We start from the raw sequence: 13,707 nt of genomic DNA, 5'->3' as shown, positions 1-13,707 counted from the left end.
AAATGCATACTGTCATTTGGCTAACATGTTGTGCCAGTGTTAGAGAAGATTTGCCTTGACTTTAGTTTTGATTTAGTCTCTTCCCTTTACTCCAGTGTCAGAGAAGCTTTCAGTCAACGAGAATTAGTCATCAAAATTTTTTTTTTATTTGATTATATTATAATCAAAGAATTGTGTTATGATGCCAAAGACTGGTCTAATATCTTATTTTTAGTTTACTAGGACTGGAAAATAGAGCAATTGGAAATAGCCAAAGATTGGATATATTGATGTGGAATGGGCATTCTGTTTGGTTTTTCTATATGGTGATGTCTTTTGTAGAATTGTGAGTTTGTGTTGAAAGGTGGTGGAGTATGTTCTGTTGGGGCAATTTCCCTATGTCAGGTTTGACCAGTTTGACTAAGCTTGAGTTGGGTCAAGTTTGAGTCGGGATTTGAGTTTTAATGTTTGACAATATATGGAGATTGCTAGGGCAATCGCTCGTAATATATGGAGATTGCTGGAGCAATCGTCCGATTGTGGAGATGGTCAAGGGATTGACTAGGTTGATGAGAAGACAGGTCAAGTGGGTCAGTGTTGACCGAAGACTTGACCGGGTAAGTCCTAACTGGAGTTTAGGCAATGAGAAAGTCCTAACTGGAGTTTAGGCAATGGGAAAGTCCTAACTGGAGGTTAGGCAAGAGAGAAGTCAAGTATTTCAAGGTTGATAGGAAACTTGACTGGGAAAGTCCTAATTGGAGATTAGGCAAAGGTAAGTCCAACAGGAAGGTTGGCAAGAGAGAAAATCCAAGTAGGTCAGTGTTGACCACACTTGGTGGTGAAAGTCCTGATAAGTGAGATCAGGCAATTGGAAAGTCCTAGTATAACTTGGCAAAAGGAAAGTCTTGGTGAGGAGCCAGGCAACTGGAAAGTCCAAGTGTGATCTTGGCAAAGGGAAAGTTCTGGTGAGGAGCCAGGCAATTGGAAAATCCAAGTGTGATCTTGGCAAAGCAAGTCCTAGGGTGATTTGGCTAGGAGAACCCGACAACTAGGATGAGGCCGATGGAAGCTCCAGAAGGCAAGACGTGAAGAATGGGGAGATATCCGAGGGACGTAAGACTGATGGAGGAGGCTAGAAGGCTAGTTCGAGGTTGGTCGGGAGTAGCCAAATGTTAGGCGTGCAAACCCAACAGGTCACAGTTGGCCGAGAGTTGGGTTTGGGGAGCTAGACTTGAGTTTGAGTCAAGTTCAGGGTGTTCAATCGATCGGGCGATCGATTGAACAGGCTCCAATCGATCAGCCGATCGATTGGAGTGTGCTGCGATTATTGTGATGACCCAATCGATCGGTCGATCGATTGAGGTTAGGAAATCGCGAGCACAGAAGCCCTCCCAATCGATTAGGCGATCGATTGAGAGCTTCCAATCGATCGGTCGATCGATTGAGCAGCAGAAGCTCTCACACAGACGCGAGAGCACAGAAAGGCTCTGAATCGATCGACCGATCGATTCAGGCAGTCCCAATCGATCGGTCGATCGATTGGGAAGTGACCGTTGTGCAGGTTGTAGGCGATGGACGGTTGGGATTGTCTGGATGTGACGTGGCGATCGATTGGGGATGAATTCAATCGATTGGAGCTACTGTATAAAGCCCAGGCAGAGCTTTTTCTCAGCAGATCTCTTGCGATCTTTTGCGCCGTTCTTCAGCGATTCACAGTGAGCTTCTCCGATCTGCTCACGCTAGTTCTTGAAGGCACTTGGGGAGTTTCTCCAAGGTTCAAAAGGCGACGATAAGCACAAGTAAGCAAGAGGAAGAGTGTGTTGAGTTGTATTTTTGTTTCTTCTTGTTGTGTTTGTGTTGTGTTGTGTGTGAGTGTTGTACGAGGCTTCTCCGCCTCCGGCTGCGACCGAGAAGGAGGTTTTCATAGTGGAGTGAGCGTGTCGTGTGGATCCTTGGATTAATCACCTCATCTTGAGGTGGATATCAAGTAAACCCTAGGTGTTAGCATTGGTTGTTTTGTCTTTGTATTCCGCTGCACATCATCAAAACGAAGCAAGCACAAGCGCGCGACGAGATACTATTCACCCCCTCTAGCGGGCATAAAGGTCCCAACATGTTCTTTTCTGATTACATGAGATATGAGTGATTTTATTTGTATCTAAAGTGTTGGAGAAATTGGCTGATTCCATATCAAGCCTTACCTACATAGGGCCTATGTAAATAAGCTTAGGGTCCATCTCCAAGCTCTTCTTTGCAACAAGTACACAGATCGATTGTAAAAAAAAAAAAATTAGCTTGTCAAAAAAAAATTTGGATTGTTTGAAGAAGGTGGAGGCTAGTCAATTTTTGGATTGCATGAGTTAAGAGTAATTGAAGAAGGTGGAGGCCTGATATGGAGGTGGCCTTCTAGCATATCAGCCCAACGTTGGGCCTGATATGCTAGAATATCAGGCCCACAAGAAGGCTAGGATATTTTGTGAAGTTCTATCACCTTTAGGGATCTTTAAATTAGTAATGGATAGTACCGTTGAAGTCCTTGGAATACGAGAAACTCACACAACTTGAAATGACCGCAATCAGAGATGTGTAGATCAATCAGTGGGTTTTGGTCAAAACCTATTGATGGCCCTACGTACTTGAATTTCTCTAAAATCACTTTCCCTATGAAGGTTTGAGCTTGTAGAAGCTATATATGGTGTCAAAACTTAGTTTTAACTAATACAAATGAAACTCTTGCTCCGTGCCAGTTGGCACGGAATATGTCAACCTATTGGATTTCTTTAAATGAACATCATTAAATTTACAACAACACCAAGCACCATCATTTTATTTGTGAGTGACAACTTAGTTAGAGGTTAAAGCTATATTTTTATTGGAACAAGCATTATGAAGAAATGAAGATAATAGCAACTTTTTGATACAATACTCGAAACAGTGAGGGTAATGAAAATAAAGTGGCTGATTCTGTTGAGATTTATGTAGTTGTTATATCTAATGTTTTCAATTGGACTCGATTGTAGTTAAGATTGAAATGAGACTCAAGTTAATCCTGAATGATGCAGAAACAATGGTATTCCAACCTTCTACGACTTATACAAAATTTGAAACTGAATTTCAGTAACTCAATTTCATTGAATCCAGAAACGCGAAAGCTGTAGATGCAAAGGCTAATGGAATAGGTAGCTAACATGGGTTTGGATTTGTGGAGCTGTACCAGATTGCATTCTTTATTTAGGTGTTGCTGTGAATATAATCAACTGCAAATTCTATCATTCTATTCATGTAGTACTTTAAGATGTTATCATAATTCTGTAAATGAAAAAGGGGAAACTGAAACATGGGAATTTCAGAAACTCTGAAATCTGATCTAGTTATTGGAAGTTTCTGACTTAGAGAATTTGATTGTGATGATAATCTTTGAAATCAGATTTTGCTGCTAGAGTTGTGGGTTAAACTCAGTTGCTAGTTGAGCACTTGTTGAGTTATATTGCTCGAGACAAGCAAAAATTTAAATGTGGGGGAGGAGGTGTGTAGTCTTTTATTGAGTTCTTTGGTGGAGAGCATTGGAATTAAAGTGGTTGTTTTGCTTATTCTCAGAATTGGTACATAATCTGAATTTGTACACAACAGAAATACAATAATGAGTTACAATTATTTTGCTAAAATATTGAAGTGCATACACCCAACCAAACGTAGCCTAAGCCCTCTCAAATAATCTAGGCAGATCAATTAAGAGCATAGATGATAATATGGATGTCAATAAGACACCAAATAAATATAAAGTCATTCTGCCCCGTTCTCTGTTGGGCTGGGCTGGGTTGGGCTGAGTTGGTCCATCCAGCCGGCCTTCAAGATCACTCTGCTACCGCCCTCAGGTATCAATCAACCCTGGTTAGTTCGTATATTAATTAAATCAGGCGCCGTTATTTTGCGCCACTTCATTTTGAAACCCTTGTTTGTTGACTTGTTCTCCTCTGCCACTTTCCCTCCACTTCCAATTTCTCTTCCTCCTTCATTACCTGATTAATTATGATGATGCTTGCGTCGGATGCAAAACCACCCTCTGTTCATGGGGTCGACCATGGAGCCTTGGGTGGGTCGCATGAGACCAGAGGAATCAGACGCAAGCGCATCGACGAGTCCACCGGAGACGACGATGCTGCCAAAAAGCAGAGAGTAGAATTGCCGATCTCTACGCCTAAATTGTCTTTGGTTTTGGATTTAGATCTCACTCTCTTAAACTCGGTCGAGGTAATCTATCTACACTAATTGCACTGTATTTATTTGTTAATTTGTTGATTTTGTCAAAAATAATTATATTAAATGCTGACAAATTCATTTGATGGTTTTGCATTATCAGTTTGATCAAGTGGCTTCGGCCGATAAACGACTTCTGAGGAGAAAATTGGCAATGCAACAAGAAAAGGATGATTGTGATCTTTTCTGCGTCAATAGTTTTCGATGTTGGACGAAACTAAGACCCGGAATCAGAGAATTCCTCCATAAGGTAACTTCTACAGTTTTTTTTAATAAAAATATTAATATAAGGATATTGTTATTGGCTAATAAAGATACTTAACTTCTGAAAATAACTATAATAACAACAGATAAGGATGTTTTTTATTTTTAAAAAATGAAGATTAAAAGAAAGTAAGATGGTAATAAAATCAACATTAATTCATCCACATTAAGGGGATGAATATTAATATAATTACTACCATGCATGGGAGGGTGGGGAGTTCGATCAAGCCACACGATTCCATTTAGACATAAATTTAAGTGAGTTTAGTTAATGACGTATAAATCTTTGTAGGTCATTTAAAGCAAACAACTAATAATATTTGGTATCATTTTTTTTTTTTTGACAAACCAGTAACGACTTATTCAGTTTATTCTCCTATGACCATTATTCATGTGGCAAAAGGCGATTCGCTCGCTCCCAGCGCCCCCACCAACCCGTCCCTAGGCCAACACGGAGAAGGTAAATCATGGGTGACTACTAGCCAGTAGTACAAATGGCCAAGACATGGGGGAGGTTATGCTCGGTCACGTCGAGTTTCGACCCCAAGACCTCATGTGGCAACACTCCATGTCTTAACCATCGCACCGCCACGAAGGGACCCTATGACCATTATTAATGTACTATATATGGATGATGTTTTACTCACTAACATTACTGAACTAATTAATTTTTAATAATGATAGTTATAATTGCATCTGTCTTTTCTATAATTTAAATAGAGAATTGCTTATTTTTTAATATGACTTGCATTCATCTATCACATGTTATACAGATTATGAATTAATCATTTCTTTGGTTTTTAATTGCAGGCGAGAGAATTGTTTGATCTGCACATCGTCACTATGGGGACTCAGCGATATGCGACTGCGATGGCCGAGTTACTTGATCCCACCGGCACCTTATTCTTCGACAGGATCATCTCCAGAGAGGATGCCAGCATAGATGATCGCGGTCTATTGGTTAAAAATTTAGATCAAGTGACTGCTTTTGAGTCCAGCGTGCTGATTTTGGATGATACTGTGAGAGTTTGGCCGCATAATCAATGGAATCTCATTCTCATTCAGAGGTACATATAAATAAATAAATAAAGTAATATTTCTTTAATTATTTGAATAATATTTTTTATTCATTATTGAAATTGTTGACAATTTAATTTGTGCAGATACGCCTATTTTCCTTACACTTGGCATAAATACATGGCGGCGGGAGATTCACCACTTCATACGGGCGTGGACGATGATGATGCTTTAGCATCCGTCTTATCGGTAAGAAATAAATTATTTTCTAACTTGCTCTCGTACTAATTAACAGGGATTAATTTACATTTTAAATGCTTCAATATTTCTAAAATTTATTTTCATTGAACAGGTGCTACAGAGAGTTCATGATGACTATCACTTGGTGCATCACTATGAGAGTCACGTCGATGTCAGGAGCATACTCGCGAGCACTCTCAGAGCATAGCTCTCTATTTGCTACTTTAGATTAGGTTGCAATTGTATTACTTTGGTACATTTGTAGACTTTTGAAATGATAATTGAAATATCCAAGAAAAGTTATTATTCATTCCATTGTACTAACCTTAGTTTTCTTGGGGACTCCCACTGCATTTTAGTTACTGGAGAAACACTCGAGTTGAGGAACTCATGTAAAAATGAGTAATAATCAGGTACCTCTTTGAGACCTAAAGGTTACTGGGACAATATCTACCTCAACATCGAGTGCTCCTTTGAGACCTTATGTGGATAATGCAAAAGCATTAGGGAGGACGATCCTTGCGTATGTGGCAGGTAAGTGCCTCTTCGCTGAAAACTATGGGAACACAATGGAATGATGAAATAACTTTGATTGGTAATTATTGATATGTTGAGCTACATTGCATAGCGCACAGAGAACTTCTTAAGGATAGGCTATAATGAAATAATTCCTGTACATGTGCTCATTTAACAAAATTACCTGATAGAATTAGATGAATTCAGATAATTTAAATGTATTTAACTGCATATTTTGTTGCGGGAATCATGCATGTGAATGCTATCTGGTGAGACAAGAGAGACCTTAATCTTTTTTTATCAAGAGAGTTTTAAATCAAAATCTGCTGTTGCTAAATTAGGAGGCCACATCTCAATGTGGTTCCTTACTGAGATAAGGATTTTCATTCCAACCAGTGAAAGGAAAATACATTTCAGTAGCCTTCATCATTGAAGTGAAAAGGAGAAATAGACATCTCTGTACCAAACAGAACTTTTATAACTTAAGCAAAACCAGTCATGTAAGGAGTACAAATGAGTAGCAGAAAGAGTGACACAATGCATCCCTACTTATTTCAGAAGCACAACAAGTAACATGAAAAGATCCCTCTAGGTCAGTGAGTATCTCAAACTCACATGTCCTAACATAAAATTCGATTTTGAAATTAACAAATATGATTAGTATTTGTAGTCCTTGACATGGAGCCAGGCTCTCTGAGACACCTTCACCTACAGTAACATCATCCTTTGAATCAATTTCTTTGTTGGGCTGATATTTTGGTAAGCTGGATGGTTCACATGCATATGACCGAGTCCTGAAATACTGAACAAGTTTGAGAAAACAATTAGCCTGAATACTGACATTGTATAGAGAACATTCATAGTGCATGCAACACCAGAAAACAAGTGAAACAATATGATGCAAGTTGGAAGATCAATGCTTGATAGAATTGATTAGGAATTTGGTTGTATGTCTCATTTCAGAATGCATCTTATTAAGGGATAGTAGAGTTATAATTATGTGTAGTATAGGTTTATTACCACCTTCGTTATTTAGTTTTACGGTATTATGTTTGTCTTATATATAGGGCAACAGTTCAATCCAAAGAATAACAATACAGTATTTTTTTTCTTCTTTCAACTCATCTAAATCAGAACCACAAGAACATAATTTCTTTAAAAGAAAAATTAATAAAGAATCTTCAATATAGCGACAGTATGAAACACATGGTAAGGAGATAATTTTTGAGTCTGCAATTAAATCTTTTTGCATGATGAGTTTAGATAATTTTCTAACAAATCTTTCTACCCTATGGAACCACCCATAGATGCCTCTAGGTTCATGTAACTTCAAATGGTACGATATAATTTCTTTTTCTCCCATAACCCACAAACCTTTCGTTAACTAAAAGTACATTCACATATTTTATCAGAATTTATAAACAAGATGGGCATCCTCTTCCAGATTTAAGTATAGGAAAATGGTATGAAGTGGATGTGACACTGTCATATAGGAGATGTACTATATATATATATCTATTTCAGTTGCTTCCGGATGGCAAATAGTAGCAATGTGGAGTATCTATCTTAAATCTCATATGTAGAATAATAACAAATACTATTATAATGCAAATCACTAGAGACTAAATCCTACAGTAGTGTTACCTTAGAACTAAGGGCAGAGGAAGCTGAGCCACGGTTATTGGGCACAATAGATAAAAACGTTTCCAACAACCTTAATGCATCATCTGGTAAACACTCAAACGTTTCATTGATGCAATTTACATAAAGTCGTTGAGGCTTGAAAACTGTTGCATGAGGTAGGTCAGAATTCCTCCAAAATTCATCAGGTGGAGAACCACAAAGCTTAAATATTTTATGTAGTTGCTCAACCTGAATATAATACATGTATTATAAGAATTTGTAGCAAAAAAAAAAAAAAGTGAGCTTTTAACAAAACTGAAAAAAAGAATAACACCATTTATGACCTCCCTTCAATGTTATGATAGTGGCATATGGACCTAAGCATGATGAAATATTCAGATAGTTATCAATCATGCTTCAGAAACAGGATAGCAAGTTATTGTCTGTATCTATTATTTTTTTTAATCCAGTAAGGATGTGAAAATTCTGATATTTACATGTCCCTGAATTGACACAATGAATTAAAGTATTGTCTCTTAGAATTATCATTGTGCAATAATTGATATTAAAATAAGGCTGGATTCTTGTCTGACGGTCAATAACAACATTATAGTGAGAATAAACATGCAGATATTAACAAATAATACTAGGATAATTACCTTAGTTCTTCCTTGTAAAAGAGGCTTGCCAAGAAAAAGTTCTGCAAGAACACATCCAACGCTCCATAAATCTACAAATGGCTCTTAGTTTGTTGATCCTAGGAGTAGCTCAGGTGCACGATACATAGTGTCATAACTCAAGTAGTTAGTGATTGGTTTGTACCAGGATTCCAAGTGTTAGCTAAACCGAAATCAGAGATCTCTAGAATCCCTTCATTGTTAACTAAGAGGTTTGCACATTCGATATCACGATGAATGATACTGTGTGAATGACAATGTTTGAGCTCAGAGAGTAACTGGTGCATATAACATTTGATCTACAAAATATGTCCTTGGTCAAGTTTCTTCTGTGATATATTTTTTGTTTATTTTATATTTGAAATAGTTTCAAAGAATGTGCATGACCTGTGGATTAGTGAGTTTGAGGTCTAGACAAGATGATAACCCTGCAAGATAATGCTCCATATATTCAAAAACAAGGTACATACTGCATGATAATCAGGAAGTAATTAAGCCTTCCAGCTTGATGATATTTGGATGATCAAGCTTGTGAAGGATCTATATCTCCCTTGACATAAACCTAACACTCTCAGGCTCAAAATTGTTGAAGCGCACCTTCTTTAGGGCAACAATTATTCCTGTATTAACCTCACCAGCTCTAAAAACGCTGCTATATGTACCTTGTCCAATCTTAGAAACATTGGAAAATTAGCAATATAAGATGATAGCTGAATAAGGAATAAGGAAAGGATGTGTTTGCATAAAAGAGCAATTGATGAAGAAAATAATATAATGACAAAGATGAAGAAAGAGAACCAGAAAAGGACAGCTGAAGATAATGTAGGCAGATATAAGAAAATTATATGACTGTAGAGACCACATTATCCATTACACGAATCCTTTCTCGCTATCATTTGATAAAACCAATGTGTTAGCATCTCATACGAAGAATGCAATCACAAATGATAATATTTCCTGAATACAAATTTGGTTCTACAAAAGAATTAGAAATGAAAAGGGAAAAAAAAGAGGAGAATTTACAATAATTTACTCGTCAATTTTTTTCTGCTGAATTTTAGATAAATTTGATTGACCTTTTCGAGAAAAAAGAAAGGAACAGCACAATTGAATTGAAAATCGAAAGTACACGATATTACCTTCTCTAATTTCAAAAAAGAGTCAGCTTTGAGGGACACCCATCCATGAATGGCTTCTCCGGCCACATTGCTCAGCCACGCAGGCCATCCTGTGGCGATCTGCTCCGCTTAGGCTTGTCGGCTCATGTTCCACATGCGGAAGCGCACAGAGCTATTGCCGGAGCTCATTTTCTCTTATTCCACCGACTCGCTTCGTTCCCCAAACTCACCATTCTCGCGAGTCAGCGACTGTTTAGCGTGCAACCCTTCGCTGCCTCGCGAGCGCCCGCCTGTCACTGCCTCTCCGGCCGCTCGCTGCCTCTCCCGATTTTTCTTGCTGATGGAGTTAAGGGTTACACTCGAATTTGCTTCGGAGAGGGAAAGGAAACGGAACGAAAGAGAAGAGAGAAAGTTTATGTTAAAAAAAAAAAAATTAGTTTTTTATTTTTGATAGTTGGTACCGGGCTTACGTTCATTGATCCTGGAATTACCTGATTGGTTCCACCCAAATAGAATTTATTTAATTAATTAATTAATTAATCTAAACCTGATGACATTTATTAAAATTGTTTGGTTTTTGAAACAATGGTGAAGTCCATTGCATTCAATTCCTGTGCAATTTTTAATGTAACTAAGTCCTGCTCCGAATTCATATGCTTTGTTAAAACTTGTTATAGTTAGATTGTAGGAATAGTTGATTATGTTTACCGGTGTTCTTTAACGTTCATTTTTAGGTTTTATGAAAGGAATTAAATTATAGTTGACTATCAAATAACTAAAGTGTAAGAGGTATTTTTTTCCGCATGTGTCTATTAGAAATTAATTCCTTATCCTATTGTAATAAAATTATCATCCTCTAATTAATTGAATATTTGTAAGGATTAGAATTCATAATTAGAGAACAATCCAAGCTACAAGTTATTTTCATGACTCTATAGCATAAAATTAGGATTTTTGATAATTTTTAGTTTTATGCTGGATTTAGATCTATTGTTGTAAAACAATCTTTTTATCATTGAAGATAGAACAAGAAAACCTAGTATCAAACACTATTTTTGAGTTTCTTGTATTGTTTTTTTTTGGCAAAGAACACAAAGAACTGAACAATAACGATTTTCTATAATTTTTGTCATTTTGTAGGATAATTGCTAAGTTTGATTGAAAAATTAAAATGCATCTTTACCAATTGACCGTTGTAATGAAGTAATCGATTGTTGTGCCTAAAATAACAAACAAAAATATTTTGATTCAATCACTATAACAAAATTGTTAAAATACAACACCATAAAGACAACGATTTTAGAAGGAACTGTTGTTAATTTGGTAAAAGACAACGGTTTTTGACAAAACCGTTGTCTTTGAGCGGCTGAAAAAAAATAAAAGATAATAGTTTTGTAAACACCGTTGTTGTTGAGCGACTTTTTGTAAAATCAACAACACCTTTTACAACAGTTTTCTAAAACTGTTGTCTTTAAGCGCTTTTTTAGGGGTCAAAGATAACAGTTTTAATAAATCGTTATCTTTGACTTTATTCTTTCGCCATTTTCCCCCTTCGTTGTTTTTGTTGTAGCAGTGGTTTGCTTCCCTCTCTCCAAAATTTTTTTGGAGCTCTATTTTTCCCCCCTTAACCTACCCGAACCCTAAACCTCTCCCCTCATACGATCTTTCTCCTCATACGGCTGCGCGACATGGTGCTGAAACCAAACCTTGATCCCTTCGGGGCCTTCATCAACAATCTGCGACTCCTTCCGCCGCCATCTGCTTCCCCGATCAACCCCCTCCCCTACTCCGTTGTCGGCGTCATCAAGGACCAGCTTCGTGAGTCTCCTTCTTCTTTCCCTCTTGTAGATCTGAGGTTTTAGGTATGGATGGCGGTAAAACTCAGATCTGAAAGAAAGATCTGATTTTCCCTTTTTGATCGAGTTGCCCCTCGCTCACGAAGCTTGACGCCCTTCTCTCTCTTGGCTACATTTTTAGCTCCGTGACCAATTAGGAGCCCCCTCGATCACCGAGATGGACCGTGGATCGGCAGCCCAAAATTCCCGCCTGGTGGAGGAGGTGTTCCGCGACATCAATGGCCGGCGAGCCGCCATCATCAGGGCGCTCACCACCGGTAACTCCACTCTGCTTCTTTCTTCTTTTCCTTTCTCAACGATGTTATCGTCATTGACCTTCTGTTGTTTCCTGGTTATTCTCCTGTGCAGATTTCGAGGACTTCTATCAACAATGCGATCCCGGTTAGTAATTCCACAATCTTAGCTGCTGGTAGTCAACTTGGTTTTTGAATTTCAAGTACTTGGGAGTTTTATTTCATGGCTGGAGTAACGAAGCCTTGACATTTAGGTTTTTATTTGTCTGATATTTACAACTGAGCGAGATAAATGCCTTTATGTACAAGGTTTTGGTACTCTAATTAAGCATTTGCGATAGGAGTTAGATTATGTTCAGTTTAGTTGCAATTTTTCTAGGATTCAGATTGTAAGTATCAGAGATCCAATGATCAATAATTCAGAAAACTAGTATTTGATCACTGACGCATTATAAGTTCTTGTTCAGGGTGCTCGATACTGCATAGTTTTGTGTGGCCAAATGAGCAGTATAGGTCTTCTTTTGTGCTTAGTTTAAGTCTAGGCTTACTTGGGCAAGAAGATAGGAGGAAGAGGGAGAGGGAAAGTGACAGAAATGTAACTGAGTGATCATGCTCCACGTGCAATATACATAAGGAACTTCCTAATAAGACATAGTCAATTCCAATAAATGACACTCATGAGGTCAGAGTTCAAATTCACCAATCAATTCATGTGTTGAGAGGTCGGTCTTAATCAAGTCAATTACCACACCCGCAATGAAGAGATGATAAAAAGGAGTGTTAATAATATAAATACAAATTGATTCTTTGTTCTAACAATTCAGAGTTTTTTTTGGATAACTGGTTAGAACAAATGGATTCCATGCACAATTTGTTGAGGGTTTTCTGTGATGCTGTGGATTGTATATTATGTCAGTCTATTAACAATTGAGAACCATTTATTTAAGGCAAATCTACTTGTTGATGCTTAGTGATTATATGTATTGGTTTTATCAGACAAGTAGTTTAATGACTCCATTGTTGATGACAGGAAACATGCAGGGAGCAATTCAAGCACTCCGTTTGCACGGGAATGCCCTTAAGCGAGGTGTTCTCCAACACATGCGTGTGAACCCATCGATGTTACCTACTGTGTTTTCACGTTTTGAGTCAGTTTCGCCTACACAGTTGGAAGAGCATGGTTTTGAAAGCACGACTATCCGGGATGTTCTTACAGCTAAGGGGAAGAATGCTGATGGTTCCTGGCTATGGTGCACAACTGATGACACTGTTTATGATGCTGTCAAATCTGTAAATGGCCATTGTGTCAATCTTGTTTGGGATTACCATCCAACTTTAAATAGTTTTAACTGATGGCTTATGCTCTACTGTTTCTAGATGACACAACACAATGTTGGAGCTTTAGTGGTGGTGAGTCCCGAAGAAGAGAAGGCAATTGCTAGAATTGTTACTGAGAGAGGTAATTGGTTGTCCATGTTTGTTTTTGTTGGCTGTGAAATGGTATTAAATGTGCTCATGGGTGCATGGATAAAGCTAAACATTTATGTGAAATCATAAGATATTTTCCAATTAGTTGGTAAATTTCTCAATTCTATGGCTGCTCCAGTAGATTCAACTGGGTAGATGATTTTCATATGTTCTTCAGCAGCTTCAATTTTTATGGCAATCTTTTTACAACTGAGTGTACGCCAATGTGAAGTTTTAAATTTCAATTACGTTAAAAATTATCTAATTATCCTGAAAGTTATTTTCATGACATTTTGATAATCACATTGTCTCAAACATAATCATTTACTTGATGCAAATCAATTGTGTGATGGTCCAATGTGTGTGCCAGTTCTCTGTAAGCAGCAGATTTGTTCTTCACCTCTTCAAGACATTTTGGAAATAAGTTTAAGACAATTTTAACATCCTACAAGAGCAGTTG

The 13,707-nt window shown here is 37.7% G+C and overlaps 2 protein-coding genes and 1 pseudogene across 2 annotated transcripts; 2 read left to right on the top strand and 1 right to left on the bottom strand.

Annotated features, from left to right (window-relative positions):
• Nucleotides 1-4,014: 4,014 nt before the first annotated feature.
• On the top strand, nt 4,015-5,965 carry LOC122044049 (RNA polymerase II C-terminal domain phosphatase-like 3). Its single transcript, XM_042604594.1, has 5 exons — nt 4,015-4,230; nt 4,340-4,486; nt 5,311-5,567; nt 5,664-5,766; nt 5,870-5,965. Exons 1-5 carry the CDS (start codon nt 4,015-4,017, stop codon nt 5,963-5,965), a joined length of 819 nt encoding a protein of 272 aa, XP_042460528.1.
• A 768-nt stretch (nt 5,966-6,733) lies between these two features.
• On the bottom strand, nt 6,734-9,263 carry LOC122044048 (annotated as a pseudogene).
• A 2,511-nt stretch (nt 9,264-11,774) lies between these two features.
• LOC122040099 (CBS domain-containing protein CBSX3, mitochondrial-like) lies at nt 11,775-13,396 on the top strand. Its single transcript, XM_042599461.1, has 4 exons — nt 11,775-11,804; nt 11,896-11,928; nt 12,811-13,070; nt 13,158-13,396. Exons 3-4 carry the CDS (start codon nt 12,816-12,818, stop codon nt 13,335-13,337), a joined length of 435 nt encoding a protein of 144 aa, XP_042455395.1. The 5' UTR covers nt 11,775-11,804; nt 11,896-11,928; nt 12,811-12,815; the 3' UTR covers nt 13,338-13,396.
• Nucleotides 13,397-13,707: the final 311 nt, after the last annotated feature.

This window comes from Zingiber officinale, chromosome 2A (assembly GCF_018446385.1).
Source record: "Zingiber officinale cultivar Zhangliang chromosome 2A, Zo_v1.1, whole genome shotgun sequence".
Lineage (NCBI taxonomy): Eukaryota > Viridiplantae > Streptophyta > Magnoliopsida > Zingiberales > Zingiberaceae > Zingiber > Zingiber officinale.
This window is presented reverse-complemented; position numbering and strand designations above follow the sequence as displayed.

What these genes read in the sequence shown, in the direction of transcription:
- LOC122040099 (XM_042599461.1), top strand. Translation starts at nt 12,816, where the DNA reads ATGCAGGGAGCAATTCAAGCACTCCGTTTGCACGGGAATGCCCTTAAG. An exon ending in TTTATGATGCTGTCAAATCT is followed by an intron (nt 13,071 to 13,157) that starts GTAAATGGCCAT and finishes TACTGTTTCTAG; the next exon opens with ATGACACAACACAATGTTGG.
- LOC122044049 (XM_042604594.1), top strand. Translation starts at nt 4,015, where the DNA reads ATGCTTGCGTCGGATGCAAAACCACCCTCTGTTCATGGGGTCGACCAT. An exon ending in CTCTCTTAAACTCGGTCGAG is followed by an intron (nt 4,231 to 4,339) that starts GTAATCTATCTA and finishes TTGCATTATCAG; the next exon opens with TTTGATCAAGTGGCTTCGGC. An exon ending in AATCTCATTCTCATTCAGAG is followed by an intron (nt 5,568 to 5,663) that starts GTACATATAAAT and finishes TAATTTGTGCAG; the next exon opens with ATACGCCTATTTTCCTTACA.